At 38.8% G+C, this 12,739-nt stretch overlaps 1 protein-coding gene across 3 annotated transcripts; it reads left to right on the top strand.

Moving 5' to 3' along the window:
• The first annotated feature begins 3,178 nt into the window (after positions 1-3,178).
• Positions 3,179-6,122, top strand: LOC103336285 (cysteine-rich receptor-like protein kinase 6). 3 transcript variants are annotated; one of them, XM_089054353.1, is made up of 7 exons: positions 3,179-3,975; positions 4,133-4,275; positions 4,394-4,515; positions 4,652-4,862; positions 4,998-5,238; positions 5,363-5,510; positions 5,817-6,122. In XM_089054353.1, exons 1-7 carry the CDS (start codon positions 3,182-3,184, stop codon positions 6,120-6,122), a joined length of 1,965 nt encoding a protein of 654 aa, XP_088910479.1. In that variant the 5' UTR covers positions 3,179-3,181. The 3 variants fall into 3 exon arrangements, with proteins under 3 accessions (XP_088910479.1, XP_088910480.1, XP_088910478.1); XM_089054352.1 differs by having other exon boundaries at positions 3,182-3,953; positions 4,138-4,275; XM_089054354.1 differs by lacking the exon at positions 4,133-4,275 and having other exon boundaries at positions 3,179-3,953.
• Positions 6,123-12,739: the final 6,617 nt, after the last annotated feature.

Genomic DNA, 12,739 nt, shown 5'->3' on the forward strand with positions numbered 1-12,739 from the left:
AGCCGAGCTCCTCAAAAAGTACCATGTGATGCGAGATGCCAACACCTTCATACCGAGCCGATCATGTACGAATACCATTTATCTCAACAAGTAACCCCACAGGAGAAGTATGGCAAATCAAGGGCTAGACCTATGATTGGGTGGTTAGGAACCACCCAACCACTATGGCACCATGATCAACTAAAGATGCATTAAATGGAACAACCTGGCAAACATAGGTCGGTTCTTACACATCCTATCCTTAAACAGGTGTCCCCTTACCATCTGATCTCCGAATGAACAGGTTGGTGATGGAGAGGGATCATTTAATACACCTCCCATCCTTGTCCACCTGTCACTTCGCCACCTGACCTCTGTCAGAAAAGTAGTATGATCAGAACAGAACAATAAATGTAACTCAACTCAGGGGGATAGGAAGAAAGATCTCTTCTATAAAATATCTTGGTTCCTTCTTCTCCCCTTATAAATACTCCCCACCTATCTCTGGACAAAGGTAATAATCATTCTCACAAAGTAAACCCTACATACATTCTCCTTACCCTACTACCTTCCCTGACTTCACCATTGGAGGGGGCTCTACTGAGATCGCCCCTAGTTTGCTCCTATCCTGATAGTTGTTCTTAGTGTGCGGGTCTTGCACGTAGTACATCCCTACCTTGGGGGAATGAAACATCATCTAGGGACGGATACTTGGTTTACATAAGGGAAGAGCATGTATTAACCTATATGCATGAAAACCCTGCAACCATTAAGATTTATTACTGACTGGACTCAGGTAGTACCTTGTAAAAAGTTTAGGCGATGGCTTCCACTTATTATTTCTGTACCAATATATGTTGCACTTATGTACTTGGAAAATAATTTCCTAATGTGAGGATTTAATGTCTAGTTCATTGCTTGATGTATCTGATTATTTTTCTCATTTTGACAGGTCTAGGAATTCTAAAGTAAGACGGTCTCGAACACAACGTAAGCGCCGGAGACAAGATCTATCTGCTGAAAAATTAAAAGAAATTTTTGCATCTTCAAACCAGGTAAATGCAAGTCCTTACTTTCAGCTTTCCGGGCATGTCAAGTCTTGTCTTATGGCGCACGAACAATTTTCATAATTGACTAAGATTAGCCGACCGCTCATTTAAGGGGAAGGGAAAAGAGAGAATTTTTTAAAAGGGAAGAAAAAACAACTATTGCAGGGGGGAAACCTCCTCTAGCTCTTTCTCACCTATAGTGCTGTAAGGCACACCTTTCTTATTCTGAAACATAGAGATGGCCTCTATTTCCACTGGAAAAGCAAAAGATATTTTTTCTTGGATTAGTAAAGATTAAGTACTATGTAAATAGGGTCTTCAGGAGATGGAGAAAACTGCTGATTCAAATTTCAAAAGTGAAGAGCCAGGTAGCACTACCAGTAGCAACTCCTCTAGTGTACATCATGCAGGCCGGAAAGAAAGCCCAATATTCTCCCCTTTCCCCAGTTCAAGGCCATCCCGATACTACTAAGAACTTGAAGAACCTACCTCCGTTACCCAAGTCTAAAGCGCACACCACCAAGTATAACAAAGACGGTAACATGCACAGTTCAAATTAGATTAGCAGGTCTGCATCCACTAGAGAATTCAGAATGTTAAATCAAAGGGACCAATTAGACGTCTATGCTGTTGATAACTAGGCCACATGAGATGACCATGTAGAGCTGAATCATACCTTTTTTGTTCTATTCTTTTTTCCCTCTACTGAGTATTGTTGACCAACATGAACATGAATTGGGTATTTTTATAATGCAATGGTGATCCGTTCTGTGTTTGATATGTTGCTTTTTAGTGAGGCTGCTGAGGATAAAAAAGAAAATGAAAGCTAAAAATGCATTTCTTCTTTTAGGGGATTGATTTAGTTGTGACATTTGCAGTGCCCGAGTCAAGGCAATTTGATCCACCCGTAAATTATTATTATTATTTTTCAGTTTCTGACAATTTATTCCAAGTGAAATGTTGACATAATCCATTTGTGGCATGATATATGGTTGCATATAGTGATTTGTCATGCGTACCACTCATATTTACTCATTCATTTCAATTTTCATGCATATGTCAAACACTTTTTTTTTTTTTGGGGTAGGCTGTGGTTCTCTTACTAGTTCTTCTTACCATTGATGGACAAAATTCCTAGTATGTGAAAATTGAGAGTTGTCATCAGTCATTGAAGTGAAATCTCACCAATTCAAACTATGAGCTCCTATAGTAACTAGCTTTTGATTTAGTAGTTTTTTTTTTTCTATGTTGAAAAGAGATTTCAAGTTAAAATTCTAAATTTTCATTTTTATTTTTTTAAAAAAAATTTGTGCCAGGGAGCTTTTGACGCTTTGGTTTCACAAATTGCAACATAATCTTCTTTCACAAATTGCAATTAACTACTGGAGGCATGTTTTGACATATTCTTTCTATATGTTTGCATGATGTTTTGACATAATCTTCTTTCATTTGCAAATATTATAATATGAAATCATGGGTTTGGGATTTGGGGACATGTGGGAACGTGGGAACGTGGAGTTGCAGAAGAAGAAAGCACTGCCATTGGTTGCTCTCAAGGTTCTTGCAACATGTTTATATAGGCACTTGCAATTGCAGACCACTTGGAATGGCAGAAGTCCAATCCAACTGCAAAAAACAAGTTGCAGAGGGGATGCCAGGATTTTAACAGTATGCGGACATCCGCAGTAGAGAAAAATTCTATATATATCTTCAGACTAAGAAAATGTAAGCAATTAACTACTAGGTTTAAAATAACTAGGCTATACAAAATTTTAGCCAGTCGACATGTGGCAGCACATGGTGCTGATGACTCAAGATCAAAATGGCAGTCTAAAAAACTAATATCTACGTAGTCTAAATTTGTATACTAAAAACAAAAACAAAAAAACAAAGACAGATACTTTTCAATACCAAGGAAACATTGAAGCGAGTAGCGCGACTTTAGGGCCAATGTTCCTCATCATCCGATCTTGATAAAGAAATTTTATTGATAGACATACATTCATAATAATATTGAGGTGATCATTATAATAGTTTTATTGCCAAGTCTTGTGGTCGTTGATTCTTAGAGAAGCTGCGTGTTTTCGGATTGTGTTATGTTTATATATACACACACCTTAGTTTCCATGCAAAATATCCGATTAATAAAAAAGATGATCCTTTTCTACTTTCTCTCCTCGATGCTTATTGTTAGCTTCCCCACTGAAGCTAAATACATCGGCCATAACTGCTCAACTTTGGCTGGCCACTCCACCTCCACCTTTAAATCCAATCTTAACCAACTCCTCTCAACCCTTTCCTCCAACTCCAACCGCAACGACACCGCCGGCTTCTACAACGCCACTGTCGGCACCGCCTACGGCCTCTTCCTCTGCCGCCGTGATGTGTCTGCCCGTGTCTGCGAAGAATGCGTGGCCAACGCAACCTCGATAGCGCTCCAACGCTGTCACGACAACCAACAGGCCGTGGTTTGGTACGACGACTGCATGCTACGCTACTCAAACCAGCCCTTCTATTCTGAGGCTGCCACGTCGCCTAGGCTGGTCTCCTGGAGCTCGAAATTGACACAGTATGTGGAGGAACTAGCTCTGTTTAACTATGTGCTGGTTAGGACTTTGGACAACTTGGTCCTCAAGGCAGCCAATGCCAGCGACAAGTTTGAGACGGAAGAAGTGAATTTTACAGACCGGATTTCGTTAACGGTGTACAGCCTCGGACAGTGCACGCAGGACCTGTCCGCCGCGGATTGCAATGTGTGCCTCCGGAAAGCCGTGGCGCAGTTGGAGCCGCATAAGAGAGGAGGACGAGTTCTATATCCAAGTTGTAATGTCAGGTTCGAAATGTACCCTTTCTACCAAGAGGTGATAAGTATCCCAAAACAGCCGCTTGTACCGGAGCCATCTGCGCCTCCGTCAACCAGACCTGGTAAATATTATATTACGAATAAGTCTATTACAACTAAATGTTTTATTATATATGGATTGATATGAACATTTTGTTTTTACTACACTGACTTATTATCTTACTAATACGTTGAAGGGGAATTAATAAATATTTTGACAATCTTTCTTTGGCACTTTTCTTCTTGTTCATGCAGAACCAAGCAAAGTCACATTCATAATCATCGCTAGTACTCTTGGTCCTGTTTCTTTCTGTGTGTTCGTTGTAATTGTGGCCGGATGCTTCTTTCCCAAGAGACTGAGAAGAGTCAGACAGAAATACCAAGCCAAAAAACAACAGAAAAAAGGTAAAAACTGAATAAAATATTTAGTCTAGTCTTGGAACCCAAGAGATCATTAATTCCTTGGTTTTCTTAAGACCTTTTCTAGTACATCTAATCACTTGGAAAACTCATATTTGCTTAGTTGGAAATGATATGAAGACTGTTGAGTCCTTGCAATTTGATTTGGGAACTGTTGAAACTGCCACAAATAAGTTTTCAGACAACAACAAATTAGGTGAAGGAGGATTTGGTGCAGTTTTCAAGGTATGAAGATACCTCTCTGCATGTAGAGAGAACTTTTTACTATGTACTTTATTAGGAATTCTTAGCTTGAAGATCATGTAGTTCTGACTTAAGATGATCTAAGAATGGAAATGATTTACTATTTATAACCTTGTAGGGAACACTTGGTAACAGACAAGAAATAGCAGTAAAACGGCTATCAAAAAGCTCCACACAAGGTGTGCAAGAATTCCAGAATGAGGTTGTATTGGTAGCCAAACTTCAACATAGAAATCTTGTGAGGCTTCTGGGATTTTGCTTGGAAGGAGAAGAAACCCTACTTGTCTATGAATATGTATCCAACAAAAGTCTCGATCACTTTCTGTTTGGTTTGTGAATATCATGATTAGCTTTGTTTGTCAATATATATATATATATATATATATATATTATATTTATTTATTTCTAAATGGTAAATTCATTCAACCTTGAATGTAACATGTGTTTGATAAATGTTTGCGCAGAACCCACAAAACGAGAGCAGCTGAATTGGTTGAGACGCTGCATCATAATAGGAGGAATTGCTCGAGGAATTTTATATCTTCATGAAGATTCTAGACTTAGAGTTATACATCGTGATTTGAAAGCTAGCAACATCTTGTTAGATGGCAATATGAATCCAAAAATATCAGATTTTGGCATGGCGAAAATGTTTGGACTTGATGGTCAAACTCAAGGAAACACCAAAAGAATTGTCGGCACTCTGTAAGTTCCAATTTATATAACTCTATATACCCTTTATGATATGATGCACCACAAAGAAGAATAATGTATGATAATTTTCATATCTTAAAACTCTTATGCGAGTGCATTAATTTTGATATGCCAGTGGTTACATGGCTCCAGAATATGCAATGGAGGGATTGTATTCCATAAAATCTGATGTCTTTAGTTTCGGAATACTCTTGCTTGAGATCATAACAGGAAAACGGAACTTTTTGGGTTTTGACGAATGTGTACCTACTCTTCTAGCATATGTAAGTATGTAATTACTTAGTTTGAGTGCTAGCCTCCTTTTCTTAAAAGTAATCGTTCCTATTTATCTATCAATCACAATTTAATACGTACGCAGAAAAAATTAAAATTTTATTTTAATGAGTTAATTTTGTATATATATAATTTCAAACAGTAATTTGCACCAAAGAGAAATGATTCCTTTCAAGAGAGGAGCCAAGCAGTCCCCTAATTTAGCCATCCAACATTGTAATTGTCCAAATCATTATTTTGGTAGCTCTCAAAGTGTAGTGCTCTTTACATCCATAATAAAGTACTGTTGCTTGCAGGCCTGGCAATTATGGAATGAAGGAAAGGTGTTGGAGTTGATGGATCCACTACTTTTGAAAGATTCATGCAGCCCAAATGAATTTTCGAGATACATCCACATTGGATTATTGTGTGTTCAAGAGGATGCAAACAATAGGCCAACCATGTCATCAGTTGTTCTAATGCTGAAAACTGAAACTATTAGTCTTTCCAAACCTGAGCGACCTGCGTTTTTTACTGGAAGGTCTGAAAACCACCATCGTCAGATTGGTGCTTATACTTGCAGTGTCAATGGTTTGACGGTTTCTGATGATATGCCCCGTTGAGAAAAAAGAAAAAAAAATGCATGCCAGATTTCTGAAAAGAGATAAGAGTTACAAGCTCAAATACAAATGTTCTAGGAGGTTTGTCCCAGATTTTTTATATTCTTTTTATTAACAACTTTGTGATGATTCAGTTGGTCTTCGTTTTAGCAACGTACTAAAGCATGTATTAGCCTATATGGTTGACAGATGGAGATAACAAAGGGAGCTATTTACAATTTAGCCCAATTTGAGCGGATATTACAACTGACCCAGGAGATCTAAGGGAAGAGCGTGTGTTAACCTATATGCATGAAAACACTGCAACCATTAAGCTAACAAAGGGAAATTAAATTTATAATCAACTTGATATTCAGATTTATTACTGACTGGAGTCAGGTAGTACCTTGTAAAAAGTTTAGGCGATGGCTGCCACTTATTATTTCTGTACCAATATATGTTGCACTTATTTACTTGGAAAATAATTTCCTAATGTGAGAATTTAATGTCTAATTTCCTAATGTGATTATTTTTCTCATTGTGACAGGTCTAGGGTTTCTAAAGTAAGACGGTCTCGAACACAACGTGAGTGCCGGAGACAAGATCTATCTGCTGAAAAATTAAAAGAAATTTCTGCATCTTCAAACCAGGTAAATGCAAGTCTTTACTTTCAGCTTTCCGGGCATGTCAAGTCTTGTCTTATTGTGCACGAACAATTTTCATAATTAACTAAGATTAGCCAACCGCTCATTTAAGGGGAAGGGAAAAGAGAGAATTTTTAAGAAAGGAAGAAAAAACAACTATTGTAGGGGGGAAACCTCCTCTCGCTCTTTCTCACCTATAGTGCTGTAAGGCACACCTTTCTTATTCTGAAACGTAGAGATGGCCTCTATTTCCACTAGAAAAGCAAAAGGGCAAGTTACTCTATTGCATGTAATATTCTTTCTTGGTTACTAAAAATTAAGTACTACGTGAATAGGGTCTTCAGGAGATGGAGAAAACTGCTGATTCAAATTTCGAAAGTGAAGAGCCAGGTAGCACTACCAGTAGCAACTCCTCTAGTGTACATCATGCAGGCCGGAAAGAAAGCCCGATATTCTCCCCTTCCCCAATTCAAGGCCATCCCGATACCACGAAGAACACGAAGAACCTACCTCCATTACCCAAGTCTAGAGCGCACCACCAAGTATAACAAAGACGGGAACATGTACAGTTCAAATCAGATTAGCAGGTCTGCATCCGGTAGAGAATTCAGAAAGTTAAATCAAAGGGACCAATTAGAAGTTTATGCTGTTGATAACTAGGCCACAGGAGATTTCAAGTTAAAATTTGCTAAAATATAAAAACTATGAAAGAATATTTGTTTGTAGGAATTTTCTGTGTATTATTCTCCTTGTAGGAGGTCATATTTATAATACAACGAAACCTGAATGGGCAAGTAAATAATAAATTCCTAAATCTATTTACAGTAGGAAATCATGAATTAAAGTAAATCAATTACAATTATAATAGGAATTCTTGGTGTGTAAAGAAAGTAAGTCAATATCCACAAGTCACGCCAACACTCCCCCTCACGTTGGTGCATAGATGTCGCCAATGCCCAACTGATCCAGTGAATTGTAGAATGCTTTATTGGAAATCGTCTTTGTCAAAGTATCCGCTAATTGATCCTCAAATTTCACAAAAGGAAACTAAAACACTTTAGCCTTAAGCTTCTGTTTGATGAAGTGTCGATCCACCTCAACATGTTTAGTACGATCATGCTGAACTGGATTCTGTGCAATGGCTATAGCAGCCTTGTTGTCACAAAAGATATTCATTGTGGATGTAGGTTTATACCCAAGTTCAGTAAGTAACTTTCTTAACCAAATAAGTTCACAAATCCCTTTAGTCATGCCTCTGAACTCGGTTTCTGCACTGGATAAAGCTACTACATTCTGTTTCTTGCTTCTCCATGTCACCAAATTACCTCCCACAAATGTGAAGTAACTCGATGTGGATTTTCTATCTGTTACATTACCTGCCCAATCTGCATCTGAATAACCATCAATATTTAGATGACCATGTTTTGAGAACATAAGTCCTTTTCCAAGGTGCAGACTTCAAATATCTAAGTATCCGAAGAACTGCATTCATGTGGTCTTCACTTAGAGAATGCATAAATTGACTGACAACGCTCACCGCATAAGCAATGTTTGGTCGAGTATGTGACAAATAGATCAATTTTCCCACTAACCTTTGGTATCTTTCTTTATTAGTTGAAACTTGATCCGGATATTCTCCAAGATGATGATTCTGAACAACAGGAGTGTCCGCAGGTTTGCAATCTAGCATTCCTGTGTCTGTCAACAAATCCAAGACATATTTCCTTTGAGAGAGAAATATATCTTGCTGTGATCGAGCCACCTCAATTCCCAAGAAATACTTGAGTCAACCTAGATCCTTCATCTCAAACTCAGTAGCCAAATAGTCTTGTAGTTGTGATATTTCCTGTTTATCATTCCTAGTAATAATCATATCATCAACATAGATTATTAATGTTGTTACCTTCTCTTTCCGATGTTTCAAGAACATAGTATGATCTAAGTTGCACTGTTTGAAACCATTGTTCTTCATTGCCATTGTAAACCGTCCAAACCATGCACGTGGTGACTGTTTCAATCCATACAATGCTTTTCGTAACTTGCAAACTGTTTTAGTCTGAGTAGTATTATATGCAGGAGGAATGTCCATATACACCTCCTCCGTGAGTTCGCCATGTAGAAAAGCATTCTTTACATCAAACTGGTGTAGTGGCCAATTCTAATTAGCTGCAAGGGACAATAAGACTCTGACGGTGTTTAACTTTGCAACTGGAGCAAAGGTTTCTTCATAGTATATACCATAGGTCTGTGTGTACCCTTTTGCCACAAGTCTTGCCTTGTATCGCTCAATAGATCCATCTGCATTGTGTTTTATAGTAAACACCTATCTACATCCGATAGTCTTTTTTCCTCGTGGTATAGTCTCCAATGTCCAAGTCTGATTTTTCTCAAGAGCTTTCATTTCCTCTTTTATAGATTGGACCAACTTAGGATCTTTCAATGCTTCAGAGACCTTGGTTGGAATATGGATAACAGACAACTAATGGACAAAAGCCTTAAGTGGTTCAGACAGCTTCTCAGTAGATACATGATTTGCAATTGGATACTTAGATGTCTTGCCAATATAAGGTGAATAACGGTTTGGTGGCTTCCCACGATTTTGCCTGAAAGGTAATTGATATCCAATAGTTTTATACTCTAAATGCACAAGTCTAGTAGGAGTAGTTACCTCTGTTAATGTATGGTTTTTGTTATTTTCTTTTGGCTTCCCTTGACAACTTTGTAATAGGATGTGTATTGTTATTTATCAAGCTCAAGTTTAGATTAAGGAAAACTTTTCTTGGTGTTCTTCTCTAATTTCTACTTTATGGAGGTTCAAACAAGTTGACAAAGGTATTGTGCATTGCATATCATTACATTAAACAATCTTCATAAAATGATGACTAGTCATCCGTTTCTCATATGACTAGTCATCCTTGCTTTGTAGGATTTCCAGCTGGATAACAAACTGTTTTGTCCTATTCTTCTTTCTCTCTCTCTGCTGCCATGTGGGTTTCTGACCTAAGGAATTTTTTGGTCTGTAAAGGCTACGATTTTGCTCATTTGGCGGCTGTCTCTTTTGGTGGAAGTTTTGGAAAGATTGGTTTGCTATCTTTCTCTTCTTCTTCCTCAAGAGAGAACCAAATATTTCATCTATGAGTTTTTCCAATTGATTTCTTTTTGAAAAACTGCATTTGAAACACGAATCTGCATCTAGCTACTTAAATCATTCTCTCATTTATATCTAGGTCAGATTCAAGACTGATTTCTTCAAGAGCATGGTTTCTTGAAGAAATTGGTCATTCTCCTTTGAATCCAAATTTTGGTTTCGGTTTGTGTTGGAGCTTGCAAGTTAGTGTCATGGGATGAATGAGCTGGAGAAGGAGCTGCCATTGCCATGAAGAACTGACCTTCAAGTTTTGCTAAGTTGGAGAAAAATATTGCACAAAGGAGGTATAGCTCATCTTCCTAAATAGATCTAGGTTTTTCTTGAGCTTACTTGTGTTCCTTTGTAAGAATTTTTTTCTACTTAGTGGATTGCCTAGTCGGTTGATGACCCCCAGTTTTTCCAAATGGTGGGTTTCTGAGTGAACAGTTTCTGGTTTCCATCTCTGTAAATTCTCTGGGTTTGTGTTCTTGATAGTTGACTAGTCATCTGGGTTTGTGCAGTTGACTAGTCATCTTTTTCTGCTGTTTGGTGTTTGCTTGATTATGCTGTCTTCACACACTTCCCCATAGTTGTTGCTAGCACAGGGGATGCCTAGATCCTTCTAAGTGCCTAGATTGTCACTAGTAATTCTCTAGGCTTGTAGGTTCATCTTGGTATGCTCTGTGTATGTTATTATTTGGTATAATTCATATATGACAGTTGACTAGTCATAAGAGTATGAGTATTTGGTCAATGTCTTGAGTATGTGAAGTTTGCTGCGTTCTTGGTTGAATATCTTTTAAATTTACCGCTCGTCACCTAAGTACCAATTTCAACCTCAAAGATATTCTCAGGAGATTGGTATGTCGGTACTGTTGAGTTAGATAGGGGTTTTCATCTTGTTGTTCTGTATTGTCTGTAGGTGTGTGAGACTCGGATAAGAAATATCTTCGCATGGATCAGGTGGGTCAGGCAATTGATTGCTATGAATGGGTGACTGATCGCTTGTCGGCAGAGAGTAATCTCGTGCTCCAGACTCGGGACGATCGATCATTTCTATACATAGGAGAATTTCTTCATTTTCTAAGTTGCTCCAATTCTGCTCTTCACTTCATATCTCCCCCTGAAGCATAGAATTGGATGATGAGTCATGGAAGAACAACTTAGATTCCAAAAAGGTCACATCCAAAGTGACATAGGTACGTCGGGTATGAGGGTGATAACAACGGTAGTCTTTCTGATGAGTGACATAACCCACAAAAGCACAACGAAGCGCACATAAATCAAGTTTGCTACGTTGATTTTTGTGGAGATGAACGAAAGCCACACATCCAAAGATTCGGGGTATGAGTACCAAAACAGAGGGCAGAGGTTTGTATTGCGCAAGCACCTGTAAGGGAGTTTTAAAGGTCAATACACTAGAAGGCATGCGGTTGATCAGGTGAACTGCGGTGACAATAGCATCATCCCAATGATGGCGAGGAACATGAGCGCCAATCAGAAGTGCTCAGGCGGTTTCAAGAAGATGTCGATTCTTTTGTTTAGCAACACCATTTTATTGCGGTGTCTGAGGACAAGTCGTCTCATGGATAATTCCATGTTGTTGGAAGTAAGTTTGAAAGTCATGATTGAAAAATTCTCCACCATTGTCTGAGCGAAGAATCTGGATTTGAGCATTAAACTGAGTCTTCATCTGTTTGTGGAATGACTGAAAACGGGAAAACACTTCATTTTTATTCTTCAACAAATAAAGTCATGTCATCCGTGTACAATCATCTATGAATGTGACAAACCATCGGACACCAGAATGAGCAGTGATAGGTGAAGGTCCCCATACATCAGAGTGAATTAACGTAAATGAAGTAGTACACTTGTTCGTACTCAACGGGTAAGGCACACGGTGACTCTTGGCCAAAATACAAGTATCACATGTGAAGTTGGAGTCCTTGAAACTTGAGAATAAATCTGGTATAAGATGCTTCATATAACTAAAAGACGGATGTCCCAATCAACGGTGCCACAACCAAATTTGTTGTTGTTTGCTATCAAAGGGATGCGTCACATTGTTAGCCATGCCGGGACTGAAGTCATCTACATAATATAGCCCCCCTCTCTTAGTACCACGACCAAGAATCTCCTTAGTGTGAATATCCTGAAGCAAACAAAAACTCGGGTAAATGAGTACAGAACAATTCAATTGTTCAGTAAGCTAACTAACTGACAACAATTTATTGGATAAAGATGGAACAAGTAAAGTATTAGACAGTAAGAGAGAGGATGAGAGTTCAACAGTGTCAGCCCCTGTCACAGGATAAGTAACTCCATTGGCATTTGCAATACAAGTTCGTCGAGGTTTTGTAGTATGAAGAAAATCATCAGGATCAAATGTCATATGATCAGTTGCACAGGAATCAATTATCCAGCCCCTGGAATCAATCTTAGCGGAAGTATGGAATCCATAACCAGTACCATTACTGGTTGTATTACGTTGTCCTTGATCTTTAAGGGTAGCCCACTAATCGGCATAGCCATGCAATTTAAAACAAGTCTCAGGAGTGTGTCTCGGATCACCACAATATTCGTAATCTGGTCCATGTGTCGGGGTCGTTAGTCGAGAAGTCATAATCTGTGCAGCGGAAGATGTATAGGATACAGGTTTAGTAGGAATTCGGATCGGGATCTGAGCTTGAGTCGGGTCAAGTCGAGTCGAAGTTGGGATCGGGTGCGAATCAAAGACAAATTCGAGGTCGGGGTCGAGGTCGAGTCATCATCGAAGTGGGGTCAAGGTCGTTGTTGGAGTCAGTCGAGTCGGGGTCGCGTCGTCGTCATAGTTGGGGTCGAGGTCGAGGTCGTCAAAGCGGATCTGATTC

This window comes from Prunus mume, linkage group LG6 (genome assembly GCF_029339155.1).
Source record: "Prunus mume cultivar Tortuosa linkage group LG6, ASM2933915v1, whole genome shotgun sequence".
In the NCBI taxonomy this organism is placed as follows: Eukaryota; Viridiplantae; Streptophyta; class Magnoliopsida; order Rosales; family Rosaceae; genus Prunus; species Prunus mume.

Coding starts and splice junctions, on each gene's coding strand:
- LOC103336285 (XM_089054353.1), top strand. CDS start 3,182: ATGATCCTTTTCTACTTTCTCTCCTCGATGCTTATTGTTAGCTTCCCC. Junction 4,276..4,393: donor CAAAAAACAACAGAAAAAAG/GTAAAAACTGAA, acceptor ATATTTGCTTAG/TTGGAAATGATATGAAGACT. Junction 5,511..5,816: donor TACCTACTCTTCTAGCATAT/GTAAGTATGTAA, acceptor TGTTGCTTGCAG/GCCTGGCAATTATGGAATGA.